This window comes from Orcinus orca, chromosome 3, assembly GCF_937001465.1.
Source record: "Orcinus orca chromosome 3, mOrcOrc1.1, whole genome shotgun sequence".
In the NCBI taxonomy this organism is placed as follows: domain Eukaryota; kingdom Metazoa; phylum Chordata; class Mammalia; order Artiodactyla; family Delphinidae; genus Orcinus; species Orcinus orca.
Window position 1 is genome coordinate 124,723,532 of NC_064561.1, and position 23,950 is coordinate 124,747,481.

The 23,950-nt window shown below is 38.8% G+C and overlaps 1 protein-coding gene across 3 annotated transcripts in view; it reads right to left on the reverse strand.

The window, feature by feature from the left end:
- Nucleotides 1-2,884: 2,884 nt before the first annotated feature.
- Nucleotides 2,885-23,950, reverse strand: part of AGGF1 (angiogenic factor with G-patch and FHA domains 1) — a 49,859-nt gene continuing 28,793 nt past the window's right edge. Inside the window, exons 9-15 of one of the 3 annotated variants that reach the window (XM_004270831.4) lie at nucleotides 15,336-15,437; nucleotides 13,919-14,084; nucleotides 12,714-12,796; nucleotides 9,461-9,588; nucleotides 7,248-7,347; nucleotides 5,798-6,000; nucleotides 2,885-4,512 (exon numbers count right to left, since the gene is read on the reverse strand). In XM_004270831.4, coding sequence (XP_004270879.1) covers nucleotides 5,800-6,000; nucleotides 7,248-7,347; nucleotides 9,461-9,588; nucleotides 12,714-12,796; nucleotides 13,919-14,084; nucleotides 15,336-15,437 — 780 coding nt within the window. In that variant the 3' untranslated portion in view covers nucleotides 2,885-4,512; nucleotides 5,798-5,799. Of the gene's footprint in view, nucleotides 6,001-7,247; nucleotides 7,348-9,460; nucleotides 9,589-12,713; nucleotides 12,797-13,918; nucleotides 14,085-15,335; nucleotides 15,438-23,950 lie in introns of all 3 variants that reach the window. The other 2 variants (XM_033430054.2, XM_033430055.2) reach the window with 2 other exon arrangements.

A 23,950-nucleotide genomic window follows, 5' to 3' on the forward strand; every position in this document is an offset into this window, starting at 1 on the left:
TGTTAAGTGCTTACTTAGAACAGTACCTAACATACCACAAATGTGTGTTCCATCCACCCTATTAACAAATGCTTAATGAACACCTCTTAAGCATCCAATCCTGTGGCAGGTACTGAAGACCCAGCAGTGACTAAGACAAACAAGTTCTCTGCCTTCACAGGTCTACCCAGCCCCTGCTGCATGCTCAATAATAAGTATTTGATAGAACAAGCCCTCAAGGAGGTCTGCTAGCCTCCACTCTGCCTCTCTTCAATCAGCCAGTTATTTTGCTATAAAGCAATCTAATGAGGACCCTTCCGGGCTTAAAATCCTTCAGAAATTCCTCATTTGCAAAGAGATAAGAACCAAATTTCTTAACACATTATGTGAGAGCAACTGTACATAGGTGGCTCAGTTCTCCTCCCTACCCCAACCTCCTCTTCTTTAATCAGTGAAACTCTTTCTTCATTTGAAATCTATTTGGAATCTTGAATTGTAAACCAGATCAATGTAGACCTATCTACCCCTTCCCACCCCTATCTCACACACACACACACACACACACACACACACACACACACACACACACACACACACACACACACACACACACACACACACACACACACACACACACACCCCTACCCCTGTAGCTCCTAAGGCAATGCCACAGGTTCTGTCAAACAGTTTGAAAACCAAGTTTAGATGAGTCTTTTTCTAACTGTAGGGCACAGCCCATTAGTGAATTATGAAATCACTTTAGTGGCTGGAATCTGATTTGCAAAACAAAAATAAAAGTGCATTACATGAACTAATGGCTAAGTATTGGTATATAAAACCTGTTATATACGCACACACACACCCTCACATTCTGAGCTGTGATATAAATTGTATTTCTTAATGTGGATCATGGTCAAAATGGCTCGAAAGCCATTGCTTTACATCCTCTTGTAGCTTCAGTTCCTTCCATTTCCTCAGTCACATAAAACTCCATCCATATCAAGCCACTTGTGGTTCCCCAAACCCATCTTGCCCTTCCTCTTCTATGCATGTAAGTGTATGGTGCTAGGCGCCAGGAACGCAGCTGCAAGAAAAAACAAAATCTTGCTTACACGGACAAATATACAAATCACACTATTTAGCTGTGAACCCAAATAAGTAGTCTAAATGAAACAAATATGGATTTTCAAGAACATGTACCAAAGACAATTAGAGAGACAAGGGAGCCATCCCTGAAGAAGAATCAATTAGCAGAGATCTAAAGAATATGTCAGAGTTAACTAGGTAAAAGGGTAGAGGAAGAGCATTCCAGACATAACAAAATATAGGCAGCCCTGGGATGAGAGAGGATATGGCATGTCTGAGGAACTGAAAAAAAGGCCAGAGTGCTGGAGCCCAGAGAACGAGTGGGAGGGTAATACGAGACAGGACGGGAAAGGCTGGCAGTGGTTAGACCAGGTGGGGACTTATGGGCTAGGATTTTGTTTCTGTCCTCAGAGTAATGGAAAGCCATGAGGACAATTTAAACAGGAGATGATGAAATAGGAGTTTTGAAGACGCTGTGTCTGCAGTGTGGAGGACGGACTAGAGGGAAGGAGTGGCTGCAGGAAGACCAGTTAGGAAGCCAGTAGAATAATCCAGGCGAGTAGTGACAGTGAACTGATTCACTATATTGGAAGTCAGGGGAAAGAGGAGAGGGGGTGTGGTAGTGAAGTAGAGACCGACTCCTAGGTTTCGGCTTGCATAACTGGGCAGATGGTGCTGCTAGCTGAGAGTAAACTGGAAGAGACAGGGTTTGGAGAAGACTCTGGGTTCAGTCTTAGATAAGCTACATTTAAGGTGACTTTGAGTTGGATATGTGTCCTGCTAAGACAACCTGGAAGCCATGGGAGTATAGCTGGTAAATGAAATTGGGCATATGAGTGTGAGGAAGATACCTGGGCTTGAGCCCTGAATGCCTCTCCACTCTTCCTGGTGTTGTATTTCTACTTATTATAAATGTCTATGAATACACATAGTTAACTACACACTTTTACTGCTTTAAAGTTCAAATATAGAAATGATAAAAAGCAAAAATCTGCTCACTCCTTGGGCTTCTCACTGCGGTGGCTTCTCTTGTTGCGGAGCACGGGCTCTAGGCACGCAGGCTTCAGTAAATGTGGCACGCAGGCTCAGTAGTTGTGGCACACGGGCTTAGTTGCTCCGCGGCATGTGGGATCTTCCCAGACCAGGGCTTGAACCCGTGACCCCTGCATTGGCAGGCAGATTCTTAACCACTGCACCACCAGGGAAGCCCCAATCTGCTTTTTTAAATCAGCAATGTAATAAGAATATTCTTCTCTATCATGGTATAGACAGTTCTATCTTACTCGTCTGAATGGCTACAAAGTATTACATAGTAGGCCTGCATCACAATTTAACCAACCCCCCAAGTCACCACTAATGGATAGCTGGGTTATCTGGCAGACAGTTACCTGCCCATTCAGTAGCCATTGTCCCCCTCTGCCTTGCTCACTGAACCTGATTTTGTTCCAACAAGCAACATGTTCTGCCCTAGGTGATAGTTCATGATTGGCTTAAGGCAAGTGAGACCATCCTGTTGGCCTACCTTTTCAACTTCCCTTGCAGCTATGGGCAGTAATGTTATCAGGCTCTGGCTAATAACCCTAAGTAGAAGTCTGTTGTGAGAGTTTCTGAGTAAGCTTTTGCTTTCCTGATAAAAGAGAACTAACAGGAATACTGACTGTTCTTTCCCCTTTCTTCTGTTTTGGACATGACTATGATGACTGGGGTTCCAAAAGTCATTTTGCAACACAATGCCATAAGCCAGCACTAAGAAGAGTAAAGCAGAAAGGCAAAGAGAAAGCCTGGGCCCTGATACACAGACACACACGTAAACAGTGACTCATTTTAAAGAATCCAAATGTATTTCCACTTTAAAGCCTGAAAAAGTAAAAGGAAATGTTTTAGATCAAAGATTCAAGGCAGAGATGTAAGTGATGCCCTACAAAAATAAGAAGCACACTTAGAACAACACAATGGGGAAATACTTTCAGCTGTTCTTGAGAACACCTTTAGATGCTAGGTCTAGAAACGCCTTTCTGGCTCCCTGCCAAGCACACCCCTCTTTCCTGCAACTCGTTAAGGAAGGCCTTTGTATACCATTTCTCCTTGTTGGAAATTTCTATTTCTTTTGCCTGCCCCTTTAAAATGTGCCAAATTAAGAAATAATCTTTTACATGAAAAGTTGGAAGGTGTTTGAATTGGGTGAACCATAACTTTTCATAAGTTCACAACTAGAGTAAGTGAAACATCAGAAGTAAAAACTTTTAAAAACAGACAGAAAAAAATCCCCCCCTTTCTGAGAAAAAGTGCTTCCTGGCTATTTAATTCTAGAAAACAATTTCTGTTATTTTACTGTAATGGTGATGGTTTCTTCCGTTCTCAATTTTGCCAGCTTCTCATGTTCTGGCAAAATATGTTAGATTTCTCAAAATTCAGCAACTTGTAGCTCCACTTAAACACTTAAAGGCTATTAAGTTAATAAATTTATACTGCATGAATAAACTATAGTTTTAAATATTAGACGCAAAACAACTTTATGTGTAATTCAAATTGTACATAATCCATATTTATGCTTCTAAACAAACAGAAGCTCACATCTGTACTACTTTTACAATTTACAAAGTGCTTTTACATACATTTTCCCATTTTCTATTCAAGACAAACATGTGAGTTAAATATTCTCATTTCACAGGTAGAAATAGAACCAGACATTTTCATTATTCAGTGCTTTAACCAGTATAGTATAGCCCTGAGACTTTAGATCTGCAAAGGGTTTTAATAAAGCAAATATCACATATATTTCAATTTTTATCACCATTTTCAAGTTTCCATTTTCTTAACAAAAGAAAACAATGAAAAAGTTTTCCACAATCTAGTAATAAAAATGGGAAATATTACATAGACAGTTGTATACTAACCCAATGAGTTGAGATCTACCAGAAGCAAGTTTACTCTGAGGGTCCTATATTGTTACCTATATGTAGGGCACCGGCACCAGAACCACATTTAGATGAGTAATTTTTCTACTTTAGAGAAAATAATGCAGGACACTCCTAGTGCCTCCAAGTCTAATGTACATATATGTGTATGTGTTAGGGTATGTAGGTGGCCAAAAAGGATACAGAAAAATACTTAATCTAGATTTTTAGAATTATAGGACCTCTGTTTTTCCTATCTTAGGCCTTTAATAACTTGACAATTGTTTGGTCATATGTCTCATCTTTAGTAATATATTTATTTTTCTTTCCACACCGCCCTTTCTTCCTAAGTACCCTGTACATTAAGACTAGAAACTCCAACAGGTAGCTTTCTTTCTGAATTATCTTCCCCACTGCATACTTTTTCCCAGAATTTTCCTTTCCTATTTCTATATCTTGAAGACATTTCTTTATAGTAGATGAAGGAGCTATATAGCTTATATTCATTATGAGAAAAGATCAGTTCCAGCATTGATTTCCCAGCAAAAACCTGAGAGAAAAGTTGAACAGAAAGGAAAAGAACAGTGTTAACGGGCAAAGCGGTGACACCTGCACTCAGAAAGCTGCACTGCAGTCTCCGAAAATCTGAAGGCATCCTTTCATTACTGTGCTGCCAATTTACAGAGGAAAATTCTGGCTGGTCATGAGTTCAAAGCAGACCAGTATGTTTAAATTATTGGTTCAATGAATCATTCTTTTTGATGTTATAATGTTTTTTATTGCATTTGAAGACGTTTTCAAAAAGTATCTTGAGTTTGAGGCCTTGGCTAGGTAACCCTTCTGCAGTAGAAATCAGATTTTTCTGGCACAACTCCATTGCCAGCAATGGGATTTATCAAAACTACAAATGCCAGCACACTGAATATTTCAATACTGTACTCAACTGTTCATATCTAAATATTTCAGCTATGAAACAAACCAAAGGTAAATGCTTAATATATAGTACAAATCAACAGATTCTTCACAGAAGAAAACAATGAGACTGATTTTCTACAACATGTCAGCAGTTCATTAGTTCTTCAATAATATTACTTGGGTTATTTCAAATATAATAACATTTATACACCACTACCCATGTTTTCTCAACATTTTCTACCTAGGTCCTAAAGGGCATAAACAAGGATGTATATAGTCAGAATTGTTTTTATAAACTTTCGATGTTTCTTTTGTTATGCATCGTACAATAATGGAGAATATAAGGAGACAAGGACAAATGTACATTTAAGTTAGTGGTTACATGAATTTTGCTTATATGGCTAGTTGCTTATATGGGTCTTGCAAATGACAAAATAAAGTAACAAAGCTTGATAAGCTCATCTGTGCCCTGTGAACTTTAGTCCACTCATAGCATAACTTGATTCAGTCACTATTTATTAGTTTTTAAAAATGTTTTTTAAAAACTGCAAACCAGGGCTTCCCTGGTGGCGCAGTGGTTGAGAGTCTGCCTGCCAATGCAGGGGACACGGGTTCGTGCCCCGGTCTGGGAGGGTCCCACATGCGGCGGAGCGGCTGGGCCCGTGAGCCATGGCCGCTGAGCCTGCACATCCAGAGCCTGTGCTCCGCAACGGGAGAGGCCACAACAGTGAGAGGCCCACATACCGGAAAAAAAAAAAAACCAAAACTGCAAACCACACTTTATTACACATTTCTGAATCAAGAGCGGGTAAATTGTGACACGGTTCCCTCATGCCACTGACTCTTTTGGAGAGAAAATTTCTGCAATTAAACAAGAGTTTCCAAATTCTATAAAAAAGCTTTTGTGTTCTATGACTGACCTTCACTCTACAGTCCCTTTGACCCAAGGCACAGTCCCTGGTGCATCTTTCTGAGATTTAGTTTCCGGGAAGTTTTCAGCAAACCTCTCTCGTGCTTTCTCCCAGTTCTTTTTGCTCTTGTTTTGGAGAAGGTGAACATCTTCAATTGAAGATGGCTTGCCTGTCCCCAAGCCTGCATGTGTTCGCCGAAGTTGAAGCTGGATCTGTTACCAAAAGTTAAGAAGAGAACTTACTGTAGTATCTAAACACACTGAAATCTGCTATATCCAATTTGGTACTTTAACTATAATTCTTTGAATTAGAAAAGATTGATGCATTAAAAAAACTGTCAAATGCATCAAATACATACAGGAATAAATACATGATTATACATTGTCTTGCTTGTCAATAAGTACAGATGACTCTACAGAAAACAGAATGCTCCTTAAACAGCAATCACCAAATTTCACTGAGATGCTGCAGAATCAACCTGTCATCTACTCTAACGAGAAGTAAAAGCAATGGATGTATTTAAACCTACAGTCCAAGCCTCACCTAAGTAAGTGAACAGGTAAGTTAAACATTAAGAGTCATAAAAAGAGAACTTGTTTATTTTCATAAAAGGAGGGGAGGACTTCGCATTATTTTGAGAACCATTACAAGCCACCACTTACTGAGTGCCTAATATATTTCAGGCACCATCCTAGGGGCTTTATGTTCAGACATCCCTGAAAGAGTTCTCATTATCCCCATTTTTACATATGAAAACTGAAATCCAAACTTGCCCTAAGTCACACAGCTAGTAATAGAACACATATTCTAACCTGACTACTAAACCCATGTTCATCCCACTGTACCTCAATGAAATGAGAAAATTTACATTAAACTCACACTGATGCACCCATTATTTCTTCAGGTACCAACTAATTATCAAGAAAGTTCTTTGATCATATTACTACTTTGTAAGGTTTTTGTGAAAGAGAATCTGAACCTCTGATGAACCATGGGACTATAGAATTAAACCACTGTATTGTTTTCCAGACATGATTCTCTCTATTGCTTGTTACATGCTCTGAATCTTGAACCTAAAACAGATTCTCCAGCTAGTACAGAGTCTGCCTGTTCGTAAAGTAACACTGTGATTGCTCTTGCATGTTAGGACAAGGCACAGTGAAGAAGTCATTAAAAATAACTAAAAGACACAGAAGAACTTCTGGCTCAGGAAATAACATTCACTATCCTAGTCTGATGAAGGAAAAAACTCTAAGAGCCTTCCTAAGAACTTTAAAAACAAAACAAAACACATCATAAACACATATATTTGGTAACTGTGATTGCCACAAAGGTAGTAATTATGTCTCTTTTTGCTTGCTACAATACTCCTAGCACTTAAGGCAACACCTGGCATATAGTAAGTACAGTAAATATATCCATTACAAGAATAAAGAATGAAAGAAATCTCAAGTCTTACCGGAGTTTTCATTCCTCCACCGTCCTTCCCTAGGCCCTCTCCTTTTTTCCAACCCATCTTTTCCAACATCTTCCGACCTTTATTGCTATCAGTAATTTCACTTTAGAGAAAAGTAAGATGAGAGTTGACTTCTAAAAGACCATTTAAGTCACATTTATAATAAATTCATGAATTAAAAATAACTGGTACGACTCCTTTAGAAACTACTGGGCATTACCTAATAAAGTTGAAGATACACAAATTCTACTCCTACATATACTATTTAACAGAAAAGGGAATGTTTTGCAGTCAAATCTAACAATAACCACAAATCAGAAACAATCCAGATGTCCATCAGTGGTAAAGTGGATAAACTGTGGCATATTCATACAAGAGAATATTATATGGCAATATAATATAAAACGTACCGAATATAACAAAGTAATGCTGAACAAAAAGAATATAGACACAAAATAAATACTAAATTATTCCATTTATTTAAAGTTAAAAAATACGTGAAATTAATCTGATGCTGGTGAAGTCAGTAGAATAGTTACCTTTGGGGAGGAGAGAGGAATAGTGATTAAGAGGGGACACTAGGAGGGTAGGTTTCTGCGGTTACTGATAATTTTCTATTTCTTGACCAGGACATGTATTCTGCAATGTGTTAATCTTATGATGTATCACTGATACTGATACTTACATTTGTGAATTTAACATCAATAAAAAAAGTTAAAACGAAACTAAACCTCTCATTAACGATTTGCATTTTGTTTTATGATTTTATGGTCTGCTAATTTAAGGGTATTTTAATTTTATGTTCTATCACATTGTCTTTTCAGTTCTACAGAATATGTAAATTAGCTCTTTAATAACAATAACCCAAGCAATGTCAGACCAATGGATTTCATTTTTCATTTCTGTCTTCTAATTTAACTGTAATGCAATCTTCATATTCTCCAGCAATTATTTCAAAAATATTAAACCTTAAAATATATTTGTCATGTTGCTTAGCATATCTAATTTAAAATGCTATACCTCATAAAATGTGACTCCATAAACTCTAAGATGCACTGTTAGTCTATGTACCATTAAGAAAAAACTGCTGTCACATGTAACTGTAAAATTCTATCCAAGTAGTATATCTTAGAATCAATAAAATGATAATAAGTCAAAATTTAGTAACTAATTGTTAGTTCTACATGAAAGATTTAAATGTTAACTAAACCTAGAATTTATATTCTGAGAAACAAAATGTAGCTAATATATGATTAAATGCAGAAATATAATCATTTTGTAGGCTTCAAAATTACATTTTTCATGTTTATCAATGCTAGTTTACCAAGAGAAACGAACTGAATCAAAAATAAGTAAGGGGGCTTCCCTGGTGGCGCAGTGGTTGAGAGTCCACCTGCCGATGCAGGGGACATGGGTTCGTGCCCCGGTCCAGGAAGATCCCACATGCTGCGGAGCGGCTGGGCCCATGAGCCATGGCCACTGAGCCTGCGTGTCCGGAGCCTGTGCTCCGCAAAGGGAGAGGCCACAACAATGAGAGGCCCACGTACCGTAAAAAAAAAAAAAAAAAAAAGTAAGGGACTCCCCTGGTGGTCCAGTGGTTAAGAATCCGCCTTCCAATGCAGGGGATGCGGGTTCCATCCCTGGTCGGGGAACTAAGATCCCACATGCTACGGGGCAACTAAGCCCAGGCGCCACAACTAGAAAGAAGCCCGCGCCCCGCAAGAAAGATCCCACGTGTCACAACTAAGATCCCGCGTGCCACAGCTAAGACGTGACGCAGCCCCCCCCGCAAAAAAAAAACAGTAAGAAAAATAGTATTTCAGGGTCAAGAACAGAAGCAGTTGAGTTCTGAAATAACTATTAAAAGTATCAGTCCATACCAATTTCTTACTAGCCCAGCCTCCTAAATATCTAATATATAAAAGTATGGTCACTCAATTGTGTGGCTACAATGTTAGCCATGCATATATATGTGTGTTTAAGTTTGTATGTGATAAATCTGTATGTATACTTACATATATGATCAGTAATTTTCTAGGGAATAACGCAATACCAATATTAGAGGAAAATGTAAACAGATGTAGAGCTTCCATCTTGATCTATATTATTCCTTTAAAAGGCTACCTATCAGATTATATAGCCCTATAAATCACATCACCCTATGAATCTGATTATGGTACAAAGACTGTTTCAAGCAATTAAAATTTAATACTTACGAATGAACAGATGCAGGAGCATCATCTCTTTGGAAAGTTCCTTCACTTCCAATCTGCTCCCTACGTTTTCCAGCTCTATCTTTATATTTTGGATTCTTCAAAGCCTTTTCATCTTCGTAGTCTGTATTCTTCATAAACATGAAATATTCATTGAGGAAAACAAAACTAATAAATAAAAATATAATGTCTGTATATTTGCCTTGCTTAGCAAATATGGTTCAATGTGGTCTCCATTAAATAAGCCATGATATAAATTAAGATATACAAATTAAGACAATTACATTATTGAATATATCTATTCTATCCCCTTTAATATAGTGAAAATATAGTATATTTTGAATCAATGCTGTGTACTCATATTCTCATATGAACTACCAGTATTCAAAAAAATATGGAGAACCCCTGGGGCTGGGGAAAAAAATCTACTTCTCCTTTTCTCTAAGGAACTGAAAGTTCCAAAGGACCTAAAATATTTTGATACTGTTCCTTAGAAGGGAAAAATGTAGAAAGTCTTTAAAAAATAGATAAAAGGAAATAAATGCTCTTTTACCCTGGCAATAATAATAGCTTTTTGCTTCAATACAGCTTCATTACATGATTAATCAGTCACTCCACAAATATTTTCTAAGTAAAGAGTAAGTTATGCCCTATGCTAGGTGACAGAATGCAAAGAAATTTATAATCCTAAAGTGCAGACACACACAGTCTTCAGCATGTTACAGTATGACTGGTTCGACAATTAAGGTATACACAAGATATGGCAGTGGCACAAAAGAGACAGGCAATTCAGCTTGGGGTTTCAAAGGCTCCTCTTCCCCTTTGTTACTATTTGCTAATCTTTACATAAAAAGTACAACATTCATCCAAAAAGATGCTACAGACTGCTAGAGCAATGCAAGGAAAGTACCACAGAAGTTTTTAGTTAATTTTGCTTTCAAAACAGAAAAATACAGACCACCAACCCTAATGGGTATTCCCCCCAGAAAATGATGTAGAAATTAAGCTAAAATTTTTGAAAAAACATTTTAATCTCTCCTTATAGATCTTCTATTTTCCTCCCAAATTAACCTCTTAACATTTTTTTCTATTATGATTTCTCTCCCTTAGTACAACAGTAACAAAAAATACAATTCTGCATAAAAATGTTATTTTGGCAGCATCTTTTCTGACTTGTTCATAAAGTGTAAAAAACACTGAACAAATACACTTAAGGCCTAGATCCTATATCTAGCTCTGTCGTTTAGTAGGTAGGTGACCAGCTCTAGTTTCTCTAATGTAAAATGGCAATAGTAATTAGTTTTCTGGTCTACTTATAGGATTAAATGGTAATTTTTTTAAACTGCCTTACTGAGGTATAATTAACATACAATAAATTACACATAAAGTGTACAGTTACTTTTGAGATTCGTATACACTTATGAAACCATCACAATTAAGATAATAAACATATTCATCTCCCACAAAAGTATCCTCGTCCTTCTTTGTAATCTATCCCTCCAGCCCCTCTCCCTGTGCATCTTCTCCTGTAGCCAGGCAACCACTGATCTTTCTGCCATGATACATTAGGTTTGCTTTCCTAGAATTTTATAGAATCAAAGTATATAGCATGTTGAGTTGATCTTTGAACAACATGGGTTTGAACTTCGTGGATCCACTTATACATAGATTTTTTTTCAGCACTAAATACCACAGTATTACACGATCTGCAATTGGTTGAATCTGTGGATGCAGAACCCCAGGTATACAGGAACTGTGGACACAGAGGGCTGAGTACCAGCTATATGCAGATTTTTCAACCAAGGTGAGAGTCAGCACACTTAATCCCCGGGTTTTTCAACGGTCAACTGTACTCTTTTTGTCTGGTTCTTTCACTCAGCACAATCATTTTGAGATTCATCCATGTTGTAATCTGTATCAATAGCTTATGCTTTTTTATTGCTAGAGTGTTTGACCATATAGATTTAACATAGTTTGTTTATCCATTAATGATGGACAGATGAGTTTTTTCCAGTTTTTGGCTTTTAGAAAAAAAGCTGCTGTGACCATTTGCTCACTAGTTTTTGTATGAACATATGCTTTCATTTCTCTTGGATAGAAATGAAATACTTTGAAGTAGAATGGTGAATAATACAGTAGGTGTACATTTAACTTTTTGACAAAGTACTAAACTCTTCTCCAAAGCAATCACACCATTTATATTTTCACCAGCAGTGTATGAGAGTTCCTGTTCCTCCACATGCCCACCAACACTTAGTATGGTCAGTCTTTTTAATTGGTTTTAAATAGCAATTCCCCAATGACTAATAATACTGAACATCTTTTCATGTGTGTATTTGCCACCTGCTTTGGTGAAGTGTCTATTCAAATCTTTTGCTTATTTTTAAATTAAGTTGTTTTCCCTTATTGAGTTTTCAGAGTTCTTTATATACTCTAGGTATAAGATACATGACTTTTATCAGATATATGATTTGCGAATATTTTTCCCAGTCTGTGGCTTACCTTTTCATTCTCTTAATCGTGTCTTTGGAAGAACAGAAGTTTTGGAGGAAGTACAATTTGTGCTTTTATGGATAGTGCTTTTAGTGTTAGATACCTTAAAAAATCTTTGACTTTTTTTTTAAGGTTTGCTTCTAGAAGTTTAAATTTATATCTATAGTCCATTTTGAGTTCATTTTTATATGTTATGAGGTGGGGATCAAGGTTATTGTTGTTGTATATGGCTATCTAATTGTTCCAGCACTGACTGTTGAAAAAAGACCATCCTCTTTCCACCAAATTGCCTTCATGCCTTTGTTGAAAATCATACACACACACACACGCACACACATATACACATTTATCTATGTATCTATGTATCTATATGGGTCTATTTCTGGACTCATTATTCTGTTCCATCAACATATTTATCTTTTTGCCAGTACTATACTGTTTTTATTGCTGTAGTTTATAATAAGTCTTGAAATCAGGCAGTATTAGTCCTCCAACTGTGTTTTTCGAGGGTATCATTTTAATGCAAGTTTTTTAAAAACCAGAAATGGGTATTCCAATATAGGGTATTATCATCACTTTCCTACTCCAACCTCAACAGTTGTTGAGGTAAACAGTAAAAAACTAACAGGAACTACATAAATCTCAGAATCATTCTAAATAGCTCTCTTTTTATATATAAAAATGGACTATGCTTATCTACAGGCAGTTTTATACAAAACCAGACGCACAGTTTAACACATGTAACAATATTTAACTCCCTTACCTGCAAACCATATTTTACTCGTATTTTCTTTAATTCTTTTCTCCTTTCCAGCTCTTTTTCCTCCTTACTTAGAGTTGGACCAACTAAAAGGAAAAATTGAGTTTGGTTTAAAGAAAAAAAAAAACACTAAATATGATATAATACTGTTTATTTAATAATGAAAAACTAATAGTACTAGTATCCCATCTGCAGATTAATAAAAAGTTCAAATAAATTAATATAAAAGGATCTTAGGTTGTGATGATGTCCTTTCAGCATTTTGGTAATTAAATCTACTTGGAAAGTAAACCAAAACTCGAAAGATTATAGGAATGTTTTAGATACTGAAAGAAACACTGCACATCTTAATTTTTCAATATGGTTACTGTAATAGAAATCCAAATGCAGAAATATTGTGAGTTTTCCAAAGGAACATAAGCTTGTGCAAAAGAAAAATAACAGAACCCAAGATTCACGTTACTATGTAACGTGCCATACTCATTTTCATAAGGTAGTATGAGAAAACAAAAAATACATAATGAACGTGTATAGTTGGTATTTAAAGGAAACAAACGATGTGAAAAAAATTACTTACTAGTTAAAAGGATCTTTCAATTTTTAAAGCCTTAGATGAGTGGGTTTTAAACAAGATAGTAACATTTTACAATATTATTTATTATAGAAAGTAATGGTATATACACAGATAATATATCAAACAAACTATAAGTAGGAAAGCAAATATATCAACAAATAAATCTTAATACCTTGGCCTATTATTTTCTATGTTACTATTTTACATCAGAGTTTAACTGTGGATGACTTTTTATATCAGTAAACAGATGTTAAAGGGAAACCAATCTCTATTTATGTCACAATTACTCCTTTGAAGTACATTTAGCTACCACTGCAGTGCTGCTTCAAAAGCCTATAGACTGGATTAGCAAAAACAGAGCTAATGATTATCATTCCTGGTCATAAAGTAACCTAATGCTGTAATAGTACAAATTACTACACAGAAAAACCAACTACAATCATAATCTACTAGTCTAGGTCTCAAATTTCAAATACATGTCATTTCTTAGGCTCATTTGATAATATTCACTTAAATACAAATGTATCTCAATAGAGTATTATATCAATTAGATATGAAGCTGGTACTGATACTTTTTTAGAACACGCAGTGAATTAAAAAGCTACCATGCCCATAAACAGTATGTTTCACATACCAAAAGGTTCATCTTTCTTATCAAGACGAAGGTGAGCTCTAACCTGCCCTGGTTCACAGCCATCACAGGTATCACTGCCAGGGTGAATGTGAAAGGACAACACAGTCTCTCCAATTTTCACTTCATCTCCATGCTCAAGTATGTAAGGGTCACATTTAGTTTTGGGCTAAAGGAGAAAAAAATTACAAAGCCAAACCCAAGAGAGTTACATATGGTTATTTTATTTATTTTATGTCTACTGTAATGTCTGATTATAAAAATAAAAATTGAGATTGTTCTCAATGAGATAGACATATGCACACACATTTCCACAAAACTTGAAGGTGATGCATAATATTCTACTAGTTGAGAAGATGACAGCTGAACCGAGCAACTTCTAATTTTTTTTTAATATTTATTTTATTTATTATTATTTATTTTTGGCTGCATTGGGTCTTCGTTGCCAGGCGTGGGCTTTCTCTAGTTGCAGCAAGCAGGGGCTACTCTTCGTTGTGGTGCGCGGGCTTCTCACTGCAGTGGCTTCTCTTATTGCAGAGCACAAGCTCCAAGCACATGGGCTTCACTAGTTGTGGCACATGGGCTCAGTAGTTGTGGCTCGCAGGTTTAGTTGCTCCGCGGCATGTGGGATCTTCCAGGACCAGGGCTCGAAGCCATGTGCCGTGCATTGGCAGGCAGATTCTTAACCACTGCGCCACCGGGGAAACCCTCTAATTTTTATATTATCAAAATCCACTGATCTCCCCATCTCCATGCCCAATCCTATCACAGAAATACCCAACTCAAACTTCAAACAGTCTACTACCAAAATGAAAAATCACAATCAAAAAGATGAAGTGTTAAGGAGATAGGTGCATCATATTTCCCTTTTTCCGTCCTCTCTTGATAATTCAGTTTTATCTCATTTTTGATTCTTATAGACTAAGACCTCCCTCCCTCCCTTCCATATATTATCTTATTACGTGCTAAAGCACTTTGTTACATGTTGGGATAGAAGAGTTAACTAAATAGACATAGCCCTTGCCTTCAAGGAGTTTACAGTTTAACAACATTTCCTTTAACAGTTTAAACACACACACACACACACACACACACACACACACACACACACACACACACACAAAGGATGGCCCCTAAAGTTGCTATAAGAACATTTACTCTGAATAGCTTTAAAATGCATTTATTTCCAAAAATAAGGCACAGGTACATAATTAGAAGTCAAAACTCAACAGTTAAGTATCCACTTACTGTATACATTTTTTAGCCCTTTCTAAGAATTCCCTTCCATGTTAACACATTTGGGTGAATACCAATCTGAACTAAATGATATGTATAATAACTATGGCCCTGAGGGATAAAAAGTTTCATTTCAGTTTTTTAAAATAATGTGCAAGTATTTAATTAATAAGTATATACTCACTTGAAGAATCTGTTTTCCATTTACAATTGTACCATTTTGACTGCCTTGATCCACAAGGACATAACTTTGTAAGTCGTGATCAAAATAAATTTCTGCATGAAACTTAAAAAAAAAGAAACCAGGTAATTATAAAGTATTATACCTTTTTTTAAACCATAGATAATTTCTCTATGATAAGATGCAATGAACTTTAGTCTCTTAATAATTTAGCTTTTATTATTTTTAATACATTTTTTTCAGAATACAAAAGTATAATAATGCTTCTGGTAGAAATGAGAAGGCTACAGGAGAAAAACTCACCTATAATTCCACCTATAATTACCATTAATAATTTAGTATGTGTCCTACCTTTTCTACTTTTATAATATAGTTGAGATTATACTATATATATAATTTGAAATAATTTTTTCACCTAATATGTCTGTTCATGTTATTAAAAATTCTTAATACAAAAGGTGATTTGAAACATTCAAGGCTGACTTCTCAGTTTTTTCCAAATTTTCAATACTCAGAACTAATCACTCCCTTCTGTTCCACAGCACTTTGTTTATATAACAATTAAATTATACAAAGTTTCCGTATATGTGAATGTCACTGTACTGCTTACAATTTTCGCTTACATTTATTTTTATTTAATTAATTTAATTTACTTATTTATTCATTTATTTATTTATTTGGCTGTGTCAGGTCTTAGCTGCAGCATGCAGGATCTTCCTTGAGGCACGCGGATCTTTCGTTGTGGCGTGTGGGCTTGGGCTTCTCTCTAGTTGTGGTGTGTGGGTTTTCTCTCTAGTTGTGGTGCACGGGCTCCAGAGCACTGTGGGCTCCATAGTTTGCAGCACACACGCTCTCTCGTTGAGGCGCTCGGGCTTAGTTGCCCCACAGCATGTGGGATCTTAGTTCCCCGACCAGGGATTGAACCCACATCCCCTGCATTGGGAGGTGGATTCTCTACCACTGGACCACCAAGGAAGTCCCTATTGCTTACATTTAGTTTACAATTTTCTTACCACTTAGTACATAATACAGTACCTCACATATATTGGGCATGTACTCAATACATGCCTATTTAACTGGATATAGACCTGCAGAAATATTTAACTTTAAATTTCATAAACAATACATTGCTGGTGGGAATGTAAAATGGTGCAGCTGCTCTGTGGGGGGGTCTGACAGTTCCTCAAAATGTTAAACAGGGAGTTACCATACGATTCAACAATTCTACTCTGAGGTAGGCATCAAGAGGAATGAAAACATACCTCCAAACAAAAACCTGTACGTGAAATGTTCACAGCAGCATTATTCTTAATAACCAAAAAGTGGAAACAATTCAAATGTCCATCAGCTGATGAACAGATAAAAAACACTGTATCTGAACATTGAAGTCGTATTTGGCAATAAGAAGAAATGAAGTACTGATATATGCTACAACATGGATGAATCTTGAAGACATGCTAAATAAGCAAAAAAGCTAGTTACAGGGGTGGGGTCAAGATAGCGTACTAGGAGGACAGGGAATTCGCGTCTCCGCACAACTAGGGCACCTAGCAGGCACCGGTGGGGGACAACGGACACCTAAGGGGATGGCAGGAACCCCCAGCAACTGGGTAGGATGTGGGATGTGGGGGGAGTGAAGGGGGGGGAGAAGTGGAGGTGGGACGGAACTGGCACCCCTAAGGGGCAGGTGGGGGAGGGGAAGGAATCCCACGTCCAAAGGGGGAAATTGGGGAACCACTGGGAGGGCAGAGGATCAAAAGGGAGCGTGGCCAGGTTTCCCCTGCCCACTTGGGCCCCCAGGAACCTGTTCAGATCCCAGGCCTGATCCTCTACCTACCGAGGCCCCCTCCAGCCACACAGGTCCTGAGGAAGTGGGAGAGAGGGAAGGGGGAGCAAAAGTAAAGGCCGGACCTAAGGGACAGCACCCCTGAGGGGTGGCTAGGGAGAGGAGGAGTTCCTACACCCAGTGGGACCCACCCACGGTTAGGGGTCCACGGGGGGGGGGAGACCCTGGGGGAGACAGTGGGGGAGAGGCACAAAAGAATGGAAGGGAATGGGGCCAGTGCTTTCCCTGTCCACTTAGGCACCGGGGAGCTTGTTGGGCTCCCAGGCTTAATCCTCTGCCCTCAGAGCCTCCCTCCTGCCTCGCAGAAACCAAGCCCCGTCCCCACCCCCCCCGACCCAGGGCCGCAGCTCTGCACTCAGAGACACCCTCCAACACTTGGCCTAAACCCCACCCCCACACCCTCACTCAGGGCCCTACCTCCAAACTCCAGAACTCCACACTCCAGAGGCCCTTCTTTCGACATGCTACCTCTCCCCTTCCACGCAGGTCCTAAGCAGAGGCCCCGCCCAATGCCTGAACATCACCACCTACGCTCCACCCCATGCTCAAATGTCACCCCCCACCTGCCTAGGTCCCGCCCCACCCTAACTCGCACCCCTACCTGTTTCACCCCAGCTTACACTCTGCCCCCATAGCCAAGGTGAATTTTTTTCTTTTTTCCTCTTTTGGATTGGGGTTCTGTTTTACCTTGTTGATTCATTGTTGTTCTATTATATTTTTATTTTTCCTGATAAACCTCTTATTTTTCTAATTTTATTTTATTCTTTATACTTTGTTATTGTTCTCTCTTTTTGGCTTGTTCCCTGCCCTCCCCCCGCTTTTTTTCTTTTTTCTGTTGTGTTATTTTACCTTGTTGCAGTTGTTTCAATTAGAGTTTTGTTTTTCCTAATATAATTTTTATCTTTCTAATTCAATTTTGTTTTTTATTCTTTGATACTGTACTGCTCCTTTTCTTCTTTCTTTCTTTCTTTTTTTTACCATGCCACAAAGCTTGCAGGATCTTGATTCCTAGGCTGCAGATCAGGTCCGAGCTCCTGTGGTAGGAGCTCCGAGTCCAAACCGCTGCACTAACAGAGAAGCTCAGACCCCAGGGACTATCAATTGGAGTGAGGCCTCCCAGAGGTCCTCATCTCAGCACCAAGACCCAGCTTTATCCAACTGCCTGCAAACTCCAGTACTGGACATCTCAGGGCAAACAACCAGTAAGACAGGAATACAGCACCACCCATCCAAAAAAAAGAAAGAAACGACAAAAAAATATGTTACAGACGAAGAAGCAGGTAAAAACCTACAAGACCAAATAAATGAAGATGAAATAGCTAACCTACCTGAAAAAGAATTCAGAGTAATGACAGTAAAGATGATCTAAAATCTCAAAAACAGAATGGAGAAAAGACAAGAAACACTTAACAAGGATCTAGAAAAATTAAAGAGCAAACAAACAATGATGAACACAATTACTGAAATTATAAATACACTAGAAGGAATCAATAACAAAATAACAGATATGTGAGATGGAAGATAAAATGGTGGAAAAAACTGCCAGGGAGCAGAAAAAAGAAAAAAAAGAATTGAGGACAGTCTCAGAGACATCTGGTACAACATTAAACGCACCAACATCCAAATTACAGGGGTCCCAGAAGAAGAAGAGAAAAAGAAAGGGTCTGAAAAAATATTGGAAGAGATTATAGTTGAAAACTTCCCTAACATGGGAAAGGAAATAGTCAATCAAGTCCAGAAAGCACAGAGAGCCCCATACAGGATAAACCCAAAGAGAAACACATAGAGACGCATATTAATCAAACTATTAAAAAATAAATACAAAGAAAAAGTATTAAAAGCAGCAAGGGAAGAGCAACAAATAACATACAAGAGAATCACCATAAGGTTAACAGGTGATCTTTCAGCAGAAACTCTGCAAGCCTGAAGGGAGTGGCAGGACATATTTAAAGTGATGAAAAGAAAAAATCTACAAACAAGATTACTCTCCCCAGCAAGGACCTCATTCAGATTTGATGCAGAAATTAAAATGTTTACAGACAAGGAAAAGATAACAGCATTCAGCACCACCAAACCAGCTTTACAACAAATGTTAAAGGAACTTCTCTAGGAAGGAAACACAAGAGAAGGAAAAGACCTACAAAAACAAACTGATGGGCTTCCCTGGTGGTGCAGTGGTTGAGGGTCCCCCTGCCGATGCAGGGGACACGGGTTCGTGCCCCGGTCTGGGAAGATCCCATATGCCGCGGAGCGGCTGGGCCTGTGGGGCATGGCCGCTGGGCCTGCGCGTCCGGACCCTGTGCTCTGCATGGGGAGAGGCCACAGCGATGAGAGGCCCGCGTACCACAAAAAAAAAAAAAAACCCCAAAAACAAAAAAAACAAAAAAAAAACAAAAAAAAAACAAACTGAAAACAATTAAGAAAATGGTAATAGGAACATACATATCAATAATTACCTTAAATGTAAATGGATTAAATGCTTCAACCAAAAGATATAGACTGGCTGAATGGATACAAAAACAAGACTCGGACATATGCAGTCTACAAGAGACCCACTTCAGACCTAGGGACACATACAGACTGAAAGCGAGGGGATGGAAGAAGATATTCCATGCAAATGGAAATCAAAAGAAAGGTGGAGTAGCAATTCTCATAGCAGACAAAATAGACTCTAAAATAAAGACTATTACAAGACACAAAAGAGGACACTACATAATGATCAAAATACCAATCCAAGAATATATAACAACTGTAAATATTTATGCCCCAACACAAGAGCACCTCAATACATAAAGCAAATGCTAACAGCCATAAAAGGGGAAATTGAGAGTAACACAATAATAGGGGATTTTAACACCCCACCTTCACCAATGGACAGATAATCCAAAATGAAAATAAATAATGAAACACAAGCTTTAAATGACACATTAGACAAGATGGACTTAATTGATATTTATAGGACATTCCATCCAAAAACAACAGAATACACTTTCTTCTCAAGGGCTCATGGAACATTCTCAAGGACAGACCACATCTTGGGTCACAAATGAACCCTTGGTAAATTTAAGAAAATTGAAATCGTATCAAGTATCTGTTCCGACCACAACACTATGAGACTAGATATCAATAACAGGAAAAATACTGTAAAAAATACAGACATATGGAGGCGAAACAATACGCTACTAAATAACCAAGAGATCACTGAAGAAATCAAAGAGGAAATAGAAAAATACCTAGAAACAAATGACAATGAAAACACGACGATCCAAAACCTATAGGATGCAGCAAAAGCAGTTCTAAGAGGGAAGTTTATAGCAATACAATCCTACTTCAAGAAACAAGAAACATCTCAAATAAACAACCTAACCTTACGCCTAAAGCAATTAAAGAAAGAAGAACAAAATATCCCCAAAGTTAGCAGAAGGAAAGAAATCATAAAGATCAGATCAGAAATAAATGAAAAAGAAATGAAGGAAATGATAGCAGAGATCAAAAAAACTAAAAGTTGGTTCTTTGAGAAGATAAGCAAAATTGATAAACCATTAGCCACACTCATCAAGAAAAAAAGGGAGAAGACTCAAATCAACAGAATTAGAAATGAAAAAGGAGAAGTAACAACTGACACTGCAGAAATACAAAGGATCACGAGAGATTACTACAAACAACTATATGCCAATTAAGTGGACAACAAGGAAGAAATGGCCAAATTCTTAGAAAAGCACAACCTCCCGAGACTGAACCAGGAAGAAACATAAAATATAAACAGATCAATCACAAGCACTGATATTGAAACTGTGATCAACAAACAAAAGCCCAGGACTAGACGGCTTCTCAGGCGAATTCTATCAAACATTTAGAGAACAGCTAACACCTATCCTTCTCAAACTCTTCCAAAATATAGCAGAGGGAGGGACAATCCCAAACTCATTCGACAAGGCCACCATCACCCTCATACCAAAACCAAAGATGTCACAAAAAAAGAAAACTACAGGCCAATATCACTGAAGAACATAGGTGCAAAAATTACTCAACAAAATACTAGCAAACAGAATCCAACAGCATATTTAAAGGATCATAGACCATGATCAAGTGGAGTTTATTCCAGGAATGCAAGGATTCCTCAGTTTAGGCAAATCAATCAGTTTGATACACCATATTAACAAACTGAATGATAAAAACCATATGACAGATTGGGGGAAGATGGTGGAAGAGTAAGACGCGGAGATCACCTTCCTCCCCACAGATACACCAGAAATACATCTACACGGGGAACAACTCCTACAGAACACCTACTGAACACTGGCAGAAGACTTCAGACCTCCCAAAAGGCAAGAAACTCCCCATGTACCTGGGTAGGGCAAAAGAAAAAAGAGAAAACAGAGACAAAGAATAGGGATGGGACCTGCACCAGTGGGAGGAAGCTGTGAAGGAGGAAAGGTTTCCACACACTAGGAAGCCCCTTCGTGGGCGGAGACTGTGGGTGGCGGAGGGGGAAGCTTCGGAGCCGCGGAGGAGAGCACAGCAACAGGGGTGTGGAAAGCAAAGCGGAGAGATTTCCCGCACAGAGAATCAGGGCCGACTGGCACTCACCAGCCCAAGAGGCTTGTGTGCACACCCGCCGGGGCGGGCAGGGCTGGGAGCTGAGGCTCGGGCTTCGGTCGGAGCACCAGGAGAGGGCTGGGGTTGGCGGCGTGAACACAGCCTGGAGGGAGTTAGTGCGCCACGGCTAGCCAGGAGGGAGTCCAGGGAAAAGTCTGGACCTGCCGAAGAGGCAAGAAACTTTTCCTTCCCTCTGTTTCCTGGTGTGCGAGGAGAGGGAATTAAGAGCGCTGCTTAAAGGAGCTCCAGAGACGGGCGCCAGACGTGGCTACAAGCGCGGAACACAGAGACAGGCATGAGACGCTAAGGCTGCTGCTGCTGCCACCAAGAAGCCCGTGTGCAAGCACAGGTCACTATCCACACCCCCCTTCCAGGGAGCCTGTGCAGCCCGCCACTGCCAGGTTCCCGGGATCCAGGGACAACTCCCCTGGGAAGAACGCACGGAGCGCCTCAGGTTGCTGCAACGTCACGCTGGCCTCTGCCGCCGCAGGCTCGCCCCGCACTCCGTGCCCCTCCCTCCCCCCGGCATGAGTGAGCCAGAGCCCCATAATCAGCGGCTCCTTTAACCCCTGTCCTGTCTGAGCGAAGAACAGACGCCCTCCAGCGACCTACACGCAGAGGCGGGGCCAAATCCAAAGCTGAGCCCCTAGGAGCTGTGAGAACAAAGAAGAAAAAGGGAAATCTCTCACAGCAGCCTCAGAAGCAGCGGATTAAAGCTCCACAATCAACTGGATGTACCCTGCATCTGTGGAATACATGAATAGACAACGAATCATCCCAAATTAAGGAGATGGACTCTGAGAGCAAGATTTAGGATTTTTTCCCCTTTTCCTCTTTTTGTGAGTGTATATGTGTATGCTTCTGTGTGAGATTTTGTCTGTATAGCTTTGCTTCCACCATTTGTCCTAGGGTTCTATCCGTCTGTTTTTAATTTGTTTTCTTTTATTTTTCGCTTAATAATTATTTTTTATTTTAATAACTTTATTATATTTTCTCTTACTTTACTTTACTTTATCTTCTTTCTTTCTGTTTTTCCTCCCTCCTTTCGTTCTTTCTTTCTTTGTTTTTGTTTGTTTCTTTCTTTCTTTCTCTCTTTCTTTGTTTCTTTCTTTCTTTCTTCTACTAATTCTTTCTTTCTACTTTTTCTCCCTTTTATTCTGAGCCGTGTGGATGAAAGGCTCTTGGTGCTGCAGCCAGGCATCAGTGCTGTGCCTCTGAGGTGAGAGAGCCAACTTCAGGACACTGGTCAACAAGAGACATCCCAGCTCCACATAATATCAAATGGTAAAAATCTCCCAGGTATCTCAATCTCAACACCAGCACCCAGCTTCACTCAACAACCAGCAAGCTACAGTGTTGGACATCCTATGCCAAACAACTAGCAAGACAGGAACACAACCCCACCTATTAGCAGAGAGGCTGCCTAAAATCAAAATAAGTCCACAGACACCCCAAAACACACCAACATACATGGACCTGCCCACCAGAGAGACAAGATCCAGCCTCATCCGCCAGAACACAGGCCCTAGTCCCCTCCACTAGGAAGCCTACACAACCCACTGAACCAACCTTAGCCACTGGGGACAGACACCAAAAACAATGGGAACTACGAACCTACAGCCTGCAAAAAGGAGACCCCAAACACAGTAAGATAAGCAAAAGGAGAAGACAGAAAAACACACCGCAGATGAAGGAGCAAGATAAAAACCCACCAGACCTAACAAATGAAGAGGAAATAGGCAGTCTACCTGAAGAAGAATTCAGAATAATGATAGTAAAGTTGATCCAAAATCTTGGAAATACACAAACTGCAAAAAACATTTAACAAGGACCTAGAAGAACTAAAGATGAAACAAGCAACGATGAACAATTCAATAAAAGAAATTAAAAATACTCTAGATGGGATCAATAGCAGAATAACTGAGGCAGAATAACGGATAAGTGACCTGGAAGATAAAATAGTGGAAATAACTACTGCAGAGCAGAATAAAGAAAAAAGAATGAAAAGAACTGAGGACAGTCTCAGAGACCTCTGGGACAACATTAAATGCACCAACATTCGAATTATAGGGGTTCCCAAAGAAGAGAAAAAGAAAGGGACTGAGAAAATATTTGAAGAGACGATAGTTGAAAACTTCCCTAATATAGAAAAGGAAATAGTTAATCAAGTCCA